Here is a 20,811-nt window from a genome sequence, read left to right as displayed (position 1 = left end):
AACGGACCGTTGCCAGTTCGTCAATGAGGTGACCAGCTGTGCCCATCCTGTGTGCATCGCGCGACAATTATCGTCACGGGCCGCCGTGACTGTCCGTGCTCGTTCGTCCACAGTTCGAGCACTTTTTACGAGAGAACCCCACTACCCATTCGCATAAAACACCACCGCTTGCCGCGCACTTTGTCGCTTTTAGTCGCTCGTTAACCGTGCCGTCGCGCTCGCGCCATCGTAACCACGGGGACCGACCGGCAGTGGACTCTTCTCACCGTCCTCGCGCGAAGGGGACTCCGTTTATGCGAAAGTTTAAATTAATCCGTGCGAGATGCATCGGTCGCATCCAGTCGCGCGAATTATTCGCGATCGCGTTTCCACGTCGAAACGAATAGCAGTGCATTTGTCGAATCGATGAAGCCTTCATCGAGAACGCGAAGCCGCGCGGATACCAGTTCGCAACGCATTAAATGTCAGTGGAAAAGTTCGCTCTCGAACGCGTCGATGCCGACCCTGAGAGGCGCGCTAACGCTAACGAGATGGATAAAGCTACATCTCCGACGTAGCGCGGTGAACAAATTCGGGAAACGCGCATAGAAAGAGAAGATAATCCGATAAAAGCGATTCAAGGTGTCAAAGACGTCAATCGTCGCAACGCATTAGCGTCGTTGTCGTCCACCGATCGCAGTCCTCGTCCCCGTCGCGACGGTCGTCTCCCGTCACGAGACTCATCCGCTAACGATCGCCGCTAACGTGGCGAACGCGCGATCCGTCGCAGTACGTTCAGCGACCGTGCATCGGCTTGGGCTTTTTACGATCAATAGCGCCAGTGTATCCGAATCGAAAGGTGTGTCGCGGTCGATGAAGCGGTTTCGATCGTGCTCCAACACAAATCGCGCCACTTATCGGTTGGTTCCTCGTCGCGTAGACGATCGATCGACCAGTTGGAAAAAATTTTCGCGAAAGCTTGAATTTTGAACTTTGTTGGATTTTTAAAATCTGCTAGATCGTCAATCGATCAGATTCTTAGCAATCGAAGATCAGCCAAAGAGATGGAGATCGATATGAGCGGTAGAACGAATAAACCCAGTGAGGAAATGGCGAAGAGACGGGTGTCGATTAGCGATCAAGTTTTGGGACTTGACAATCCCGCCTTCGAGCATCATCGGCGCATCAGCGCGAGCTCGGAGCACAATTCTGATCAAGGCAGACGGAAATCGATCCTGCATCACGGCGGCAGTCATTGCGACAGCGTGGAGAATATAAATCCGCAATACAAGTTCGATCTGGAGAACGGCAGGATCAACGGTAATAGAAAAAAATCGGCGTATAGCTTGTCCAGCTCGATCAGAGACAAGATCGAGTATTCCGAGGAGCTCGAAAGGTGAGACTCGATTATCTCGATAAGCTTCGCAAAGTCTATCTGTCGATACTTTCCATTCTTTACTCTCGATATTTTTCTAGATCCAGAAAAATCGATCTGGCTTATTTCTTGATAACTTTTATCAATCAGAATGATAATGCATAATCATTGCCTTCTGTAAAACAATAGAAACATACGTATAGCAATAATAAAACTAATCGATAAAGAAATCATACAGATACTAGCACGAGCAACATGATAATGAGTCACGTGTGATGAATGAATAAATAAACCAATTTCTCGACATGCGATAATAGGCCATAATTATGTACTTATTTATCATCTTATCGCAAATTTTATATAATATTTTTATAAGTAATCATTATATTTTTATCAATACTTTGTTGTTTATCAGAGACTTCTTTAAGAAAACAATTAAATAAATTTCTCGTCAAGATTTTATTTTTCATGTTTTCCCCGTAAAATCTTTTTTGGTAATATATGTGTAAATATATTAATAATTAACAATAAAAAAATATTTATAATATTATTATAATATTTCTATATTTTTCTTTTGAAATTCTTATATAGTTTTAAATATAATTAAATAAAACAAATATTTTTTTAACTATCGTCCGAGTTTTCTGCTACATAATTTATAGTCCAATGTAAATATTTTTATAATTTATTAGACAATTTCTAGATTCTCATTATAAAACAAGATCATTAGATTGTTTGTACTAATGCGATATTTAGCATCATAAATTATTCTATTTTATACCTATCCTTTATGGTTTATACTCACTTTTTTGATAGTGATTATCTGTATGCAAGAATATAAAACGCTTCTTACGTATGTCTGCTAAGGGCTTGATTAGTTTGCACAATTTCAGCTTGTAAACTCGTATATTCTTTTTTGACTTTATAAAATGCTTATAGTATTACTTCGTTGTTCAAATAAAATAATTTTTGTGAAATCCGTCAAAAATAATCGCAAGCTCCACGTAAAATTATGCTTCCGTCAGAAATTTTTTTTTTTTTTTTTGAATTTAATTAAATAAATTTATATGAAAATAAAAAAATATATTCAAAATATATATACAAAATGTATTCGAACATCAATGTTTAATTTACGATATATTTTGTATTTATTTACAATGTGTTTTAAAATCATAGTATCTTTTTTCATTAATTCTGCAAATTTTACACCAAATTTTTTAATCAGTAAAAATTTAATTTAATATTCAAGTACAGAGCTATTCAAGAATAAGCAAAAGAAAGAGAGAAAAAAAAGAGAATAAGCGAGAACTTTCCTTGAAATATGCGGCTGATAAATTATTGATTAGATAATTTATGAATTATTAATTCTTGATAACTGAGTGAGTGTATAATATAAATTATAATATACACCTTCAATTTTATAATAAATTTTGTTAACACGAAATTATTATTGTACGCAGATAATATGGCGTAATGGACTACCGAGTAAAACCGCAAATAAAATTAACCGTTATATTGTATTACGTGTTGAAAGTATATAGACAGTGTACATTAATAACCGTCAGTATCACACTTGAAAATCTCAGCTAGTTTATCAGTTACAAATTGTCTTTTGCGGATAAGCTAGTTTGTATCAATTAGTAGACTGTAATTATTGATGCTTATACTCGTAAAGACGTTAATCCGAGCAAATTTCTTTTAAGCGGTGTATAAAGCAATCTTTATTCTTATCACAAAGCACTTCCCCGTCTTTAAGGTTTGCTTTAACATGATGTCACATCTCTATCACATTCTATAGGATTTAAGTTTTATCAGGCACAATCTTGATATCGACAAATAATTATTCATGTCCATTAAAAGTCTATTTTTGATATATTTTGTTTGCGTGTTGTGTAATTGTTTGTAATATCTTGAAAATAGAGAAAATTAATTTTATGAAGATTATATTACTCTCAACTCCTGAATCACATATTATAAAAAATACGTTGGAAAAAGGAAGAAATACTCTCTATTGACCGCATTTCGCACACAATGTCCACATCATTTATTTCATTTACGTCTCTTCTAGGTCGTGGCTGTATCTATTTTGCGCGCGGTGTCACGGTCGCGACGACACACCATCATGGGAGCCACCGGGCTGGAGGAGAGCATGTCCACAGCCGTTTTGTCCAACGTACAGGAAATTCGCGCGGGTGCTGTGCCTCTTCCTTTTGGGTCTGCTACTCTGGGGTGTTGTTTACTCGATAATCGGCAATGACGCAGCCCCGGGTGGTCAGCTGTTCGGATTGGCCGCTCTAAGCATCGCCGCGTATTTCGGAGGTTGGCTGATATCTTTGACTACCCTTCCGGCCTTAATCGGTATGCTGATCACCGGGATGATACTGCAGAACATTGGACTTATTCAAATCGAAGGACAGTATACTGTGGTGATTGCCAATTTACGGTGAGTCACTTTTTGTGGGATTTTCAAAGAACATTTTATTTTATAGAACTCTCTCCTCAAATATCAATTATTTCCAGTCACAAAAAGATTTTAAAAAATAATGAAATAATTATTTTTTGATTAATTTAATTTAGGAATTAATATACAAAAATAACGCGATAAATATGAAAAGAAATAATGCAACTTATGATATAATTATTTAACGATATCAAATGGTCTTTAAAGTTTTGATTTGAAATTTGTTACATTTTATATATTACATATATTTGCGCAGAATTATTTCTTTTACATTAATTGATAGAAAAGAGTTATCAATTAATTTTTAATTATAGAAAGTCACATATAAATCTTTAGAGATTTATTTAATTAATATCTAGAAAGGATATCTGAACCAATCAATCAATCAGTAATTTTTATTTTAGAATCAAAAAATGAAAAAAGAAAATTTTGATGAAAGTACAATATAATGATTATATAAAAAATGAGTTTTTTGAAAGATATTTTGAAATATATACAGTTATATACATATAATTTTTTTAACAACAATTTTTGTATAAAATGATGAAATTGGATGAGTATTTTCTCTCTTCTCACGTATTTCAATCTCACGTATTTCGAAATATAAAATATTGAAAAATAAAAACAACATTATTTGAAAAACTTTTTTTTTAATAGAAAGATGAAAAAGCTTAGTGAGACAAATATATATTTAATTTTAAATCAATCAGTTTAAATCATATGTAGCAAAATTTATTTGATAAACATAGAGGACAGCGATATAGAAAAACATAGTCTAATATTTTTAGGCCAAGATTTCTTATGTAAATTCGAGGTTAAATTAAATGTCTTTTTTTCATTGCGGGCAGTCGTTATTTCTACTTATGTATCATTATTGAAAAGTATTAACAACAGCAAGATTATTCGAAGGTCCTCGAAAGTCTCGAGGTAACAATCGCGATTGCGAGGTGGCCGCTTTTTAAGGTCGAGGCCCAACGACGATGAATCGCCGTGGACACGCACGACGATGCGTTCTATGCGTGGCATAATAAGTGCGGCTTTAGTAGCAATCAAATTCAAGTTGCATCCTCACTAACGAATGCCGCTGACAAGAGCATCGGATAAGATTCGTTGAGTTTCCCGCAATCAGCTGCCTTCTCTTCGCGTGCGATAGTTCCTCAAGGTTTCTTCATTTTACAGCAAGAGAATATGCTATAGATTTATATCCTACGCAGGCTGCGTGAATCTTTCATTATCGGGGTCAATCGACATTTTTCAACCAAAAAACAATAAATAAAAAAGCAGCATCTGCTTTTTTATTTCTTTTTTTTTTAACATAAAATTCTAAAAGTATTTGATATGAAAAATAATTAAGCAAATTAAACTTTTCAATATACTTGATAATTTACTACATTGATCGATATCAATAAAGATTGAGATTGATGAACTGGTTTTGAAGTGCAGATTTGTTATAATTATGTATATTAATACATAAATAACATATTAATTGTCACATGTATCTTATTTCATTATTGTAGATATAAAATAAGATCTAGATTAAATAATTTTATATTATTTCAATATCTTGAATATCTTTTGTTAAAAAAAAAAAAATTGCTTGCAAAAAAATCTCTATACATATAATGACATATTTGTGTGAAGGAATATTTTTTAATGGAATGTCAATAATAATTATACTAATTATATATATTTTTTTATACCAATTATATCTTTGATGTGGCACCAAGATTTCTCAAAACCGCATTTTGGTTTCGAAATAGATTTCCTGCAATTGTGTCTGGATTCGTCCGATCATCGCCCTTCCAATTGCTCAAATTCACCTTATGACCCGAGCGGCTTACTAATGACAGCGACTGCGACGAAGCGCAGCTAGAATCGCAAATGTCGAGCTATCGGTCGAATCGTAGGAAATACTATGCTTGACCTTGCTAGGAATTTAATCGACGCCAAAACAGTTTTATCGATTATCGATGATCGGCGAAATATCGCTCTCTCTTTCTCTAAGAAATATAATTATTTTATATTTTTTTGTGATATCTTTTTTCCGCGATAAAGAGTCTAATTTTTTACTCTGATAAATTTGAAATACTGATTAAATCTAAAGAAAAGTATAAACAATGGTTTCTTTTATGCTTATAATAAAAGCTTGCGCTATAAATCGCATTAAAGTATATCTCATCGTATTAATTTTTTCGGATGTCAATTATCGAGAAATAATTGATAAAAAAATCATTCGATTATTTATCTTGAGCTCAAACAATATGCACGTTTATATAGAGATTACGCGTATCGCGACTACAGATCGAAAATTATCGATATTTTTACCATTTATTTATTCACACACATACATACACACACACACACACACACATACACAAATATTTACAAACATGTGTACTTCAAGCACATGACGTTCCATATAATCTACTCATCGCAATATAGTACATTCGGTATTTTATGATGCAATGTGATTTTTCTGTTTTTCAACATTACTAAGATATCTCCGTAATCTGTTAATCTGTTTTCATATCGATACACATTCAGATTTATTGATAAGAATCGTGATTTGTTGATAAGGACTTTATTTCTTTTGTTTAATTTTTAATAACACTTTACATAAGTTTATTTAAAGACGAAATATACACACATGGAAAGAATGAGAATTTTTGGCCGTATATTTAATATAATACAACTTATTAATTATCAAAAACAATTTAAAAATAAAGACTTAACATCTGTCAACACTGCGATAAAAAAGTTGCACTTAAAGGATCATTAAAGAACATTATACGTTTCGAGAAAATCTGACAAAATTTCATCAAGTTTAGAAGATAATTCCAAGATTGCGAAACAAAACGACATCGTAAATGTTTCTCATTATCTTCTAATCTTTTAGACTGTCGGACTTCGGATTGTCTTTGAAAAATTGTCTCTTAAACTTTTGTGTTAGATTTCGCGGTGAGGCACGATATTGAACAGAACTGGCGGTTTTATTTTTGACAGGAAACAGTTATATTTTTTTAAAGGGAAGAAAGAGAAAAAGCTATCGGTAGAACTTTGTTGTGTGTTGAAGTTAAACATGATATCCTCAGCTTTAGTACGATCGTTTACGCGTTAAAAGGCTGTGCACGACTAAACTAAATACAGCTAAATACAAATATAGACTGCATTGCAAGCAATTTGCGTGCATGTTTAAGCTTAAGGTAACGCCTTTTATATGCCAGCGTAAATATTCCCAGAAGCCGTCCACTGCTACAATATTCCGAGACTAATAAGTGATCAAATTGCGGTTTGGATTCCTATTGACTTGTGTAATTTATCGTCAGTTATCAGAAAATGATTCGAAATGCGATAGTAATATTTGATACAATTTTTAGAATACAATTGGAAATATTTCGCGATTCAATTTAATTTCCTTGTTACTAAAAATGCAGTCTTGTCGAGTTGCTTATGAATCTTTAGTGGATACTAGTATTTAGTGAATGTGCAATACTTGTTCGAAAATTGCAAAATAACTTGATAAGTCTTGATAATTGTCCAACAATAAAAATCTGTGTTATTTGTACTACGATATGTGAATAACACGGTTTTTCCACATCGATCATCAAGGCGTGAGAAAACTCTTCTCACGTGATTCCTCCACTTGTTCAGCAACTTTTGCACTTATCCGCGATATCTCAGTAACACGAGTCGCATTTCTTCGCGTTTCTTCGTGTATTTTTTCGTTCTGAAGAATCTCGCGCTTCCACATCGATAAGATGCACGAGTGTGGATGGCCGTAAATATTCTTGCGATATATACACATGTGATATTTGCCGCGCAATTTGCACGACGCACTAGAACGTATTCTTCTACGTGCGCTTATTTCGAAAAAATTCCTTTGATCCTGCGAGATTGAAGTAGAACATATCGCGCGGTATTTACAAGAAACACAACCGGTGTTTATCTTCCCGTTTCTCTCCGCTTCTATTCTCTCTTGACGCTCATGTGTGAACAAATATCTCAATTTTTACACGTTTAGAACTTTGCAAATAAAAAAATGCAAATATTAGAACGCGCATATTCGCCAATAAACGTCAATTCAGTTCATAATAATCTTAATATTTATTAGCAATGTGTGTAAAACTCGATAATATCATATCATATTTTTCAAATAATTATTTATATAATCATTAACGCGTAAATTATTTTATATGTTATTTATAATATATATTATTTTAACAAAAAGCGAGAGTTTATTTTATTTATAAAATTTCTCTACTGCGTGCGGATCGCTGCATGCAACGAGTCCGTTAACGTGCGCTCATTTACTGATGCGGATGTTGATTGTGCGGATCGTAAATTATACGGCGCATGAGAATGGAGCCGCCTTCGACGTAAGATCCCTTTTAATCTACAAGGATAACTAGAGCAGCGATGTCGCACGACTCGCGAGCAGTGGATCTCGATGATTACTCAGAATTGATCGCCTCTTTCTTGATACGCAATTTTTTGATCATTGAGATGCGTCAAAAGTTGAATGTAGGACGCGTGACATCGAAAATTGCAAAATTATCAAACGACAATAATTGCTCGTGTAAGATTTCTCAACAAGAAGGAGCTCTTCGAAAATCAAGGATGCAATGAAATAAAAATCTGTAAATGGAAGATTGAAATTTTGGCGTGCTAATCCAACGTGCCAAACAACTGCACTTTTGCAATTTAAATGAAACGCCGGCAAGGGTATTCGCGCTACTAAATTATAATCCAACATTCATTTTCGTTTACATAATCATGAAGTCATGGATTGCTCGCTACGTTTTATATATTCACCGCGTGGCCGTGTTATATTGCACGACAATTAAGCAAACATCGAGACGCGCATTCATGTTTCACGAAACGTTATACAAACGTATTCGGTATTATCAATTATCGATCTATCATATGCTTTATCAGTGTTTACTGTCTCTATTATATTTTTATTACACGAGTGCATTATAGTCTTATGGATAAATCATATGATGAAATGTTTAATCCTGCTACAATCACACAAGAGAGTAATGAAATTAACGGAAGAGCAATTTCCCTCCCCACCATATTTTAATTAAAAATAAATATCTTTCGTTATCGTATTATTATTATACGTATCGTGTATGTGCATCTGAGAGGAAAATTATTTATTCGATATTAAAATACGGTTGGAGAACTCGGCGCGCTATTTTATTACGTAGCGTATAATATAACAATGTGCAAAATGCAAATAATGATGCTAATCTTCCCGTACATGTAATTTTTCCTTTAAATAACTAAAATTAAATACAAAACTCATTTGAGGTAAAATATTGTTTTCCAGTATGCTTCCTATATGTTATGGAATATATTGTATGTAATAATATTTAATAGAAAAAATTTTATATATATTAATATTAATTATATATATATATTAATAATAATTTTATATATATGTGTATGTAAACATTCTTAAAAAGGCATGTTAGATCAATACTCGAATGTATCAAAGTTGTCTTCAAAGTCTCAAAGTCTCAAAGTTTATTGTTTTTTTTTTTTTCTGTGGTACTGTTTGGTTCGTTTGCTGTCGAGTAACTGTTATCATATAATTATATATTTTGGATTGTTAATAGTGAGAATTAATTTATTGAGCTTATTAATTTTTTTTTTAAACGAACAAGTTTATTTTTAAAAAAATAATCTTAATCTTAATTTTTATCAAATTTATAATAAAAGCATAATTTTGAAAAACACTTCCAAATTTTGCGATCGCAAAACATCCAGTTTCGCAAAATATCCAGTTTCAGGCGAGAATCGTATTTCGAATCAATGAGATAACTTAGGTCAAGAGTTAAATCCGAAAAAGACAAAATTGATTAATGAGATCGACGCGATTGATATTTGCTTTGACTCTTGTCTCAGAACGCACACATGTCTTCAAAATGTAATGAGAAAAAGAGGCCGTGTTGGTCGGCTGTTTACATATGAAGATATGATATAGCGATATCATATAAAAAATAATTAGACATGAGACGAAATGGAATTAAAGATGATTCCACCCCCTCTTATCGAATAATTGATGAAATTTTAACCGAATTTATGGGCGTGAAATCGAAATGTAACGCGAAGACGTTATTAACATTCGCGAAATACTAAAATTGATGCACTAATGTACTTTTAAATACTCACTACATATGAGTTAGTTGCGACTCGTGACAACGCTGTAAATGCATTGTGATGAGTCGTTTGGGTACTTAGCTTCCCTTTCAGGATAAACCTTCCAGGTACTAAGCCTTCCCACCAACGTCAAGGTGTACCCATTGGGAAGGTTTATTTACATAATTTGTAATTTATTTTATAATTACGAAATTATACATTTTTACATAAGTAAATAAATATACAAATAAATATATAAATTAAAAGAGAAATTAAAGAGAAATAATTAAAGAGAAATATTTGCGGATATTAATATTCGAAAATGTAATTAAGTTTGCCGATTTACATGATAGATTTTGATTCAATAATTCTCGGATAAACAATATTATCTTATCGGAAAAAAATAAACTCTAAAAATTGTATTAAATAAATTAATTTATTGTTCTTGCAATATTTATAATGCAATATGCAATATAAAATAAATTCATGCTAAATATTCTGTTTTTTTATTTTAAATTAATTATTTATTAAGCGACTGATATATCAGGTATTTAATTATTTTAATCCGTTCAATTTAATTGCTTGAATTGATTTTTGATTAACAGTTTACGTCTTATTATGCAATCTTAATTTAAATTATAAATTATATTTATGTTAGATTAGCGAGAAATATAAAACATTAGATTAAATATTGATTCTCTTTAATAGAGCTGGAAAAATAATTATTGCTCGCGTAATTATTTCGATAAGGGGATTGTGTAATAAAAAGTTTAGTAATTTATAATTTGTATCGCTGTAATTTATAATTTTTATTTGATACAATATATTTTTACTTGGATTAAATAAATTGCGCGAAATATGCGCTTTAATAAAAAGTTATCATCACGATACTTTTAAGCATCAAATATTGAAGATGGATTAATCGTTAATTGTAATATTCATAAAGAATTATTTTCCGATATTTGTTTCAATCGCATCTTGAAAAAAAATTTGATAACATTTTCTAACATAATTTTAGGCTGAATATTTTTTATGACTTTTTACATTTCAAATTAATTTCCATAATTTGGCCAATACCGCATATAAATTCTAACGTTCATTTAAAAAATATAAACTATCTTATTGTTAGTTTGATCAAGAAACTATTTTTGTAAATTAAATTAATATTATTATTTTACACCAAGTTTTTATATTCCGAGAAGACATTTCTTTTTTTAAACGTAAGATTTTTTAAAAGTTGCAGCTTATTAAATAATATGTAAGGTATAAGAATAAATGATGCGTGTGTGTGTAACGCGTGTTTCATAATATTTTAGCGGGAAACTAATGCAGCATATTGTGTCGGCGTAAATTTGACGCGTTTCCCTGCGATCGGAGAGCGTCGTATCGTGCAAAATACAGCGCGACTTCGTAAACCTTTCTCTCGCCGGGAAACTCATAATAGGATAAGTTTCCTAAGGTGTGCCTTTCCTAAACGGGTTTCCGAAAGTTCGAGACAACCGAGGCTTTAACGATCGTCCGCACCTGAATTTTCATCGTAAAGCCGCGCTCGGCGTGTGTGCGATGAGCGTCTCTCTCCGAAACTTTTGTCGCCCGTTTTCGATTCGGCAGATTCGAAGGCTTCGAAAATACATGAATTGCAGAAAAGCGATACGTCAACCTTCTCTGAGTTCTATTGTTAGGAAAGTCGGTTGACTCCTATTCTTTTAAACGCGTTATCAAACTTGAAAATATGCGTAACGTGGTCAAGACCGCGCATAGTGAACTTTTCCAGTAACGCGACTTTTTTTGAAGAAAAAAACTTTCCTCCAAAAGTTAACTTTTGATGGCGGATATTCCTTCTGCAGTAATCAAATCGTAAATGCGCTCCCAGTTACTTATTAATACCGCGCACTGCTGAAAAAATTATTATATACTTTCCCTTAAAATGTTGACTTTTCTTTCCTCTTCTTTGCAGGAAAATCGCCTTGGTTATCATACTTACTAGAGCGGGCTTGGATCTCGATCCAACCGCTCTGAGAAGATTAAAGGTCACGGTGCCGAAGATAGGTTTGATACCGTGGCTGGTGGAAGCAACGGTCGTGGCAGCGTCGACGAGATACCTCTTGAATTTACCTTGGATATGGGGTTTCCTTCTCGGAAGCATCATAGCAGCCGTCTCGCCAGCTGTTGTGGTACCTTGCCTCTTTAGGTTACGTGCCAAGGGTTACGGAGTCGCCAAGGTAAAACCGTTTATTCAGTCCTTTGTTGAATATTCACTCATCGCGAGATTTCATCTCTCATTTAAAAAAAAAAAAAAATGAATCGTAAGTCTTCTTGATTTAATTTCGCCCGAACTTCTGTACACACTATATAATGAAAATAAATTTATAATAGATCTAGACTTTAAGCGGATGATAAACGGCAAGATTGATCTCGTAAGATTTTTTCTTAAGAATAATTAAAATTAATGTAAATACTAATATTGACATGCAGTTATTTTTTGATATATATTTTTTTCTACCATTTTTTTCTTTTCTCTTTTTTATTTGTTCTCTCTGCACTTTACAATTATAAATTTGCAATTATAATTTTATTCGTAATTTTACAACTTATGTAATTAATAAATTATGTAAACGAAACTACAGAGAACAGAGCTTTACAAACTTTCAACAAAGAGAAGTGAATGGATTACACGGTGCAGATGGTGGTTATTATAAGTGTTGCTAAATTAATACTTAATTGTTATTTGCCCGAGTAATTGATTACATCGCGGCTCATATATTTTATATTAATTGAATGTCCTGGCAAAGCGAATAACAGCGTAGGTATGCGACCGCTATGTTTGACGCGCTCAACATTGGCGCATTAGAGCGAGTTTCTGTGTTAATAAACGCAACGCGCGCGAGAGTAATTAAATTTCTTTCGTCTTGTTATGCGGGAGCACGATAACCACGCGAAATGGAATATCATTCTCGTGAAATCTAATTTATACATTGCACGACATTTTAGATGCTTCGCTGAAACTCTTTGTTGTACGAAAATCGGAAATCGGCCTAAACTCAAGGCACATCCTACGGCATACAATCGCGCACGCGATTTTCCTCCCAATTTAATTATATAACCACGCTGGAGTAGATCGGAGTATCGGAGAAAATTTGCAAAAGTTCGCAATGCGGCAGCGTGCGAGGATCCGATATGATACAAAAGCTGCAGTGGAACAAAGACGAAACGGAAGAAGAAACGTACCGGACTTAAATAATTCAGTTTGGGAAATGGAGTGGAAGTTGCTTGAAGAGTACAAAGACCATTGCAGTGAATGCGATATTCATGAGTCGAAAAAGATCCAGACAATACTTCTTCATTTGGCGGAATGTAATGCAACCGGGCCGAGATGGCGAGACGTCCTGACGTGATCCACGCCACGCCAGGCCCTTGATGCTTCGTCGGTTGCGAGATATATCAAGGATTCTTATCGCGTCGCGGTGGAAAATTTTACGACGAGACATTGACCGATCGTCGGCGTAAGAGCCCTACGAGCAACCTTATAAGAGCATTCGTAAGGACTCACGAACGCAAGCTCATGACAAGCGGAAGGAAACTCGGAACGCTGACCTCCTCCGTTGATCTTGACGTAGCGATCGTGTGCCGCGATCTATTAGACGTCTTCCTTCTTTCTCTCTCATTCTTTTTGTAGTCCGAGAATCACGATAGTCGGCAGACTTAAATCCCGAACGAGCTATCGTGACACCGATAACAACGCTGCTCTGACACCATAAGGATCGTGCTCGAGTATCGTCGACTACTCTCAATAGCACCTCATTTGGTTTTCTTTCTCTTTTATTCTCTCTGCTTCTTCACACCAGAATCTTTTTATTTTTTAACAGAGAAATCATTTGTCATTAAACATTTATATAACTTAAAGCAATTTTTGAAAAGTTTTTGATGTATTATTTTTGATGGTATCTTAAATCGAATATGAAATTATTTTGAGTTGTAATGTTTAATTTTAATAAACAAGTAATTTTTAAAATTTATTAAAAATATATAAAAATTGATTCTCTTTTTATTCTGTATTTATTATTCTACATGAATATCACGAGATGTGTTAAATCATTTTAAAAACACAATACAAAGAATTTCATGTTAATGAAATGATACAACACTATTAAATACATCCCCGAAACTTCATATCACTATAAATAAACGAGAGAAAGTTGTATTCATTCTAATGGATACCAAATCCGAAAGGACTGATTTTTCTTCTCTCTTTTATTGCTTTCCTTTTTCGCTAGCCTCAGGTATCGTTCTATCTCCTGTCTTAAAAGATTCGATTTCGAAAAAGATTTCTTTCGGTTTATTTATGGGTTCGTGTAATCTTTTAATCTCTTTGAACTCGTTCGAAATCTGCTCGTTTCACAAGTGCGGCCTCAAAAAAAATCTTCATTAACGAACTACATGTAAATCATCGAATCCCGTATCAAAGAGTGTTTACTTTTTAAAATTATTTTGTATGTCTTTCCTCTTTTTTTCTTCCTTAACTGTTTCGTAAAAAAGTGTTTATATTTACACGATATCTCTGAGTGCTGAGTGATCTGAAAATCTGTAGCTGTATAATCACAATAGAGCTGAATAATAAATTCGGAATATTATACATTTGTTGACATGACGATAAATGGTCAATGCATATTTATAACTTCCGCTTTATACACACGATATCATATCGTTGCTTGATATCAGAATCTATATTATGTAACGTTAGTTTTTTATTCATGAATACGATTATTATATATTGAAATATGCAAAGTATGATATACATACATCGATTGTTATGTATGATATGTTTGATATGTAGCGACATATTAATACAGAAAATAAAATTCTGACGTAAAATCTCGATATTTATGGGATTAATGAGATTGCAATGTATTTCCAGGGCATTCCGACGCTGATTATCGCGGTTTCCGGGATTGACGATGCGGCATCGGTGGCGGTTTACGGTATTCTGAAGAGCATCATGTTTTCCCACGACGCGCTATGGTACCAGATCCTGCAAGGTCCCATCGCTATCATCGGCGGTCTGGGATTCGGTATCATGTGGGGCTGGTTGGCCAAATACGTGCCGGAAAAGGGCGACGTAAGTAGTATTTTCTCGCTGTCTAGGACCATCGCGCATTAAAAATTACAATTGTCAATGCACTTTCGATCGAATATGCGATTTGTATGGGAAAATGTATGAATAAATTTTAAAAGCAAGGGAAAGATATTACTTTTCTCATCTCTCTCTCTCTCTCGTACTTGGATACGTGTTACACGATGTACGCAGATGTGTTTTGAACTTTCTCTTTAAAAGAATAGTTTGCTCATTAATAAGTTATGTCAGCCAGCGTTCGGAAAAACGTGGCTTCGAGAAGAAGCGATATAAAGTACGGAATATACGTAACACAGCAACTGTATATATCGCTATTTTCAGAATTTTCCCATCTTTCGATCCTTGAAATACACGCGAAAGATATGAAACAATTAAATAAATAATAATATCGCGCTTTTCTCAAAGCTTTCGAACAGAGAGAGATGCGGTTTTAATTATTTTCATTCACGTAAATATAAATTTGCATAAAATTGGCACATTTCGCGTCATTTCCTTCGTTACACGGGACGTCGGATGATACGAAATCGACTATTCCAGATCGAGATACAAGAATAAAGGGTACGTACGCGAAAATAGGGTCAACCGGCGGGGTGTCGTTCACCCCACATCGTGCCGCACGATGAATCTCCCCGCGATAGAACCCACTTGCATACCGCTAAAGCACTCGCGAGGATAGAGCACACGCGCAAATCCGAATAAATCTACTATCGCCGGATAAATCCACTTACAGCAGCTACCGTTTTGCCATGAAAATCCTGTAAACACTTTATGAATTGCGTACAATCAGGCTGCCACATCCGCAAACCGCCGAGTATCATCGAGTGCACTTTCGCCGACACATAAACAATCATATTTTCTCACTCTCCGTTGAGATCCCCGATGAATTTAATCATATTTGAAAATTATTAGTTATTCCGTCAAAGAATTCTGAAAAGCTTCATAAAAGAAAAATAGAACATTTTTTAGAAATATTTTTGTCGTATATTTTTTCCCATCAACGCGTGGCATTTGCTTTCTCTCTCTCTCTCTTCTTATATATTCAAGTTATTTAAGACTTTCATCTATCGAGGAACGCGCGTTCATATTTTATCGACAAGGAGTTTATAGTTAACGTAGGCGTCTTGCAAAAATAGATCCGCCCCCGATAAGTTTTAAGTGAGGGATACTCAAAATAGACAATTTAGATTCTTTTCTCGTTTCTAGAAAATTACATAATAATAATATATCTTCTCGAAAATATACGTTTAATGACACCATGATTGCTGTCTAACAATATCTATATAATTTTATTTATACAAGATACCATTGTAAGATTTTCACGGCGATACTGCAGTGTTTCCTTTCATCGATCGCAAAAGATTCGAAATTTAATTCAATTTAGCCGAAGATCATCGATTTAGATGAATTAAATGTTTGAGCGCGAATGGTTTCAACAAAGAAAACGTCAAGTACTCGGTTACCTCATCGTGTCTGAAGTATCATTCAAGGATTAACGCCGTGGCACTGCGGCGATAGTTGCAGTATTCTTAGCTCGCTGCAACCTGATTTAACGGTTTCGGATAAACTTAAACAACAGTGTAGAGAAGAATGTTTAAAATTGCTACTTTCTTCATAAATCCTATTTATATCCTATTGTCACACGCTAAGTTTATATCACTTCGTAGACTATATACTTTTCTTCTCTTTTTTTTTATATTTATAGCGCGCAGGATTATCTTGGAAACATATAAAACAGACATAAAAAATTCATTTTTATAATTTATACATCTTATTCTTGCGCGGGGATTTTATTACAAGAGCGCGAAATATTTTTAATAATGAAAATGCGCTATTACAAGCGAGCTTAAACTCCTGGTATTACTCAAGTGTATCGTTTTACTATATCAAGCGTGTATATTAAGGGGAGAGGCGCTCATATTTGGAAACTTATCTTTCATAATGAGATCGATAAATCACTTCGTAATCATGATACGGCGCTTCTGTTGGATTCTAACACTTCGTTTATGTGCTAATATGTTGCAGCCGTTCATGGTGCCTCTTAGAGTGCTGATGTTACTCGGAGGCGGGTTGTTGGCGGTTTTCGGCAGCGAGGCAATCGAGCTCGGCGGTGCTGGACCGCTTGCGGTCGTAGCTGCAGCTTTCGTCAGCTGCTACTTTTGGCAACAAGAAGGTTGGGAAGTGGACGACGTAAGTACAGATTTATATACGAGCTTTGAAAAATTTATAAGTTTTCTATCTAATATTTTTTCCCCCGGATATGTGTTTAAATTAATCGCTGATAAAAGATTTATTATTCAAATATTTTACTCAATTTTTTTTTATCTACATATTGGATATTGAATAGAGAATTTAATATTAATATTGAATTTTTCATGACTCATAAGAGTTAAGATGTTAAGTTCTTAAATTATTTTCGTAAACGTTGCTGAGATTAAAAAAAAAATGTAAATAAATTGAATTAATCCAAGAGATTGCTAAGTATATCAAGATATCCTTATCAATTCTCCATCTAAAATTTCCATCTAAAAACATACAAGATATTAAATATTTAATCTATTGGCGGAAGAAAGATCGGTGACGGAAGGCGCCGGCGGCGCTTCACTCTCCTGCCCCAATAACTTGAATCTCGTGAAATATTCAGGTCGACGTATCGTCGCTATCCGGGTGGGGTGGTGCGGATTGGGAGTCAACTGGCTCGTACCTATTTCCGCATCTCGCGTCGCATTCCCGCCGTCGACGACGGCGGTGGCGGCGACACGTTCTTTCGCACACGCGTTTCCGTGACGTGACTGTAACCAGCACATCTGTCGATATTACACCCCCGTATGCGATATGCGCCTCGTATGTCACGGTGCCCGTCGGCATAATATATCCCGCTCGAATTAATTACTACACGCAACAATCGCACGATGATGCGGCGACGGCACTGCCTTTTGTCTTAAATAATTATGAATGATGTAATTTATTCCGAGTTTAAACACTGTTTTCCGCGTACATGCGATATCGCGATTAAATCTTGTCAGATATATTATCGTGGAATTAAACGAGACTAAACGCGCATATATAATTGGATTAGAATGCAAATATATTTCGCATACACATACGTATATATATATATATATATGTATGATTAGATACGGTGATATATATATATTGATGCAAATAAATACAATCGTATTATTTTCTGTAAAACATTTGATATATTATTATACATACATATTTCTTAAAATATTTAATATCATCTTTTTGATATTATCTTAAGAAAAACTATATAATACATTAAAGGAATACGTATATATTAGAGAGCATATGTTATCAATTTCTTGTATCTGCGAAACTGACGCATACCATTATCAGAAAATTGCACGGAAATAAATTAAATAAATCAATATCGTCGTGATTTCCTATACGTACCGCGTGCGCGTGTAAACAATAGCGCTAAATACGAGCCTGCACACATCGCGTAAACTCTGGATATTCTGCATTTCCATGCAACGCTGGAAGATTTCCATATCCCGATATCGAGCGCATGAACAATGCGATGCGATATCATCACCGAATACAGAATCGGTTATCCTTTAAAGGAAATTCGGTGGAAAATCATTATTTTGTGGGAATCATTTTCTGTGGAAAAATAGTGGCGCTTTTTAATATCTTATGCGCGTCCGGCAAGACTAAATAAATTTCTGTTATTATTTCCCTTCTTACATTCCTAATTATTAATTATCATATATCTTGTGTCGCGACTGTATGTTTTTTTTTTTCTTTGCAGAATCCGGTGGCCACATCTTTCGAAATCTTCTGGATGATATTCGAGCCGATTCTGTTTGGCATTACTGGCATGCAGATCAAGATCAATGAGCTGGAAGGAAAGACTGTCTATCTCGGGATAGGCTGCTTGATCGCCGGCATTGTCATCCGGATCGGGGTAACGGTGTTATGCGGAATCGGTTCCAAGCTCAATCTCAAGGAGAAAATATTCATCGCCCTGTCATGTATGGCCAAGGCGACTGTGCAAGCGGCCCTAGGCCCTGTCACACTCGACGAGATCGACAGGGATAATCAAAGTGAGGTCGAATACGCTGATATGATACTGACGTTGTGCGTGCTCTCGGTGCTTTTGACCGCGCCAGCGGGTGCCATCATGATTTCGCTCTCGGGACCGAAGCTTTTGACGAAGACGACCGCGCCGGTCGCCCCTCCGGAAGCTTGGAAAGTGCGCAGACCGTCGATGCGCGATATCTCGATCATCAACGAGGATCCGGATCTCGAGGAGACCGCGAACGAGAGAAAACCCTGACGACCTCGCATTTAATGTCAGCCTAGTAAGAGTCCGTCTTTATTTCCCGGCATTCCCAAAAGTGCCTTTACTTTGGTTATTCAAAGTATTACTTAAAAATCATAAGCTATATTTATATAACCATCATTGGCGAGATATTATTTAATTATTACCAGGACAAGGTTTAATGATAACCGACTGAAAATGAAGTAATTATAGTGATATGGCAAGGATATCATAGCTGGAATTGTCTTGAATTATTTAAATGGATTTTCAATTTTATTTCATCTGACGCTAGATCATCTATATTCTTGTTAGATTAGTGATGATTCTAGTGTAAATGCAATCATTCTTTATATAAAATAAAAAAAAAAATGATCGTGGAAAATATTGTATATTTATATTACAAGGAAAGGATGCGTTTATTTAAAGATTTCATGGTTCTAGGTGATTTTGGAATTTATACGTCCATAAACTTCATTCTAGAAACTATTATATTATAGAATGTATATATTTATAATATTGTTCATATATTATTTTTTTCTTGACGACTATACTTTACGCACGAAATCCATAAAGCAAGATGCTACAAACGTCTTTTATTATACGTATGTACATATGTTGTTTTAATAGATTTGTATTGTAATTGCAGATTTTGTTATGTATTTAAGCGAAAAGAAGAGAGACTTTGTTGTGGAAGAGATATCTCCACTCTAGTGTTGGAAATTTTAATATCAATATAACAAATAAAATAATGCGTAATAATAATAGTAATTTTATCGCGATTTACTCGTTATTCAACGCTAATTTTTATTATTAAAACGAGTTATCGTTTGTTCCTGCGAAAGAAAATCATTCGTTAAAGATTGCGACACGTAAAGGTATTTTTGTAACAAGTTATAACACACACACAATGTATGCAAGAAACGCAATCAATTGTGCGCTGGTCCGTACTTCTATTAAGCGTGTATTGATTTTGGAAGCTCGATGAGTGATTGATGACTAAGAGTGGCTGTCGTGTTATAATAGACTTTGTGATTTTAAATGATACGTTTATGCCAGAAAGAGATAAATTGCATGGGATTTAATATTAGAATCACTTGTCATAAAATTATAGCCGTGATATATATCTTAGTCTTTTCTTCAAGGACTATTTCAATAGAAGAAAAAAGACCGGACCGTAAATTTAAGTTTCGAAGTGACATAAAAGTTTGCTCTCACGCGATTGGCGGTTTTGATATTAAAACGGAAATGTAAAAACCGATGAATGTATCCTAGTGCAAATAGACATATTGTTTTACAAAAAATCATAATCATATCGTTAAATTCCATTTGAATATATTAAAAATAAAAGCATTCTTTTGCTATCTATGGAGTTTTTCATATTTATTTTATTCCAGTGGATTACTACCAATTGGGAAAATAATTAATTATCGTGATAC

At 34.4% G+C, this 20,811-nt stretch overlaps 1 protein-coding gene across 1 annotated transcript; it reads left to right on the top strand.

Moving 5' to 3' along the window:
* The first annotated feature begins 181 nt into the window (after window positions 1–181).
* Window positions 182–20,740, top strand: LOC126856261 (sodium/hydrogen exchanger 9B2). The gene is made up of 6 exons (XM_050604636.1): window positions 182–1,375; window positions 3,423–3,797; window positions 11,917–12,181; window positions 14,875–15,075; window positions 17,113–17,277; window positions 18,863–20,740. Exons 1-6 carry the CDS (start codon window positions 1,044–1,046, stop codon window positions 19,388–19,390), a joined length of 1,866 nt encoding a protein of 621 aa, XP_050460593.1. The 5' UTR covers window positions 182–1,043; the 3' UTR covers window positions 19,391–20,740.
* The last annotated feature ends 71 nt before the right edge of the window (window positions 20,741–20,811 follow it).

This window comes from Cataglyphis hispanica, chromosome 18 (assembly GCF_021464435.1).
Source record: "Cataglyphis hispanica isolate Lineage 1 chromosome 18, ULB_Chis1_1.0, whole genome shotgun sequence".
NCBI classification, from domain to species: Eukaryota; Metazoa; Arthropoda; class Insecta; order Hymenoptera; family Formicidae; genus Cataglyphis; species Cataglyphis hispanica.
This window is presented reverse-complemented; position numbering and strand designations above follow the sequence as displayed.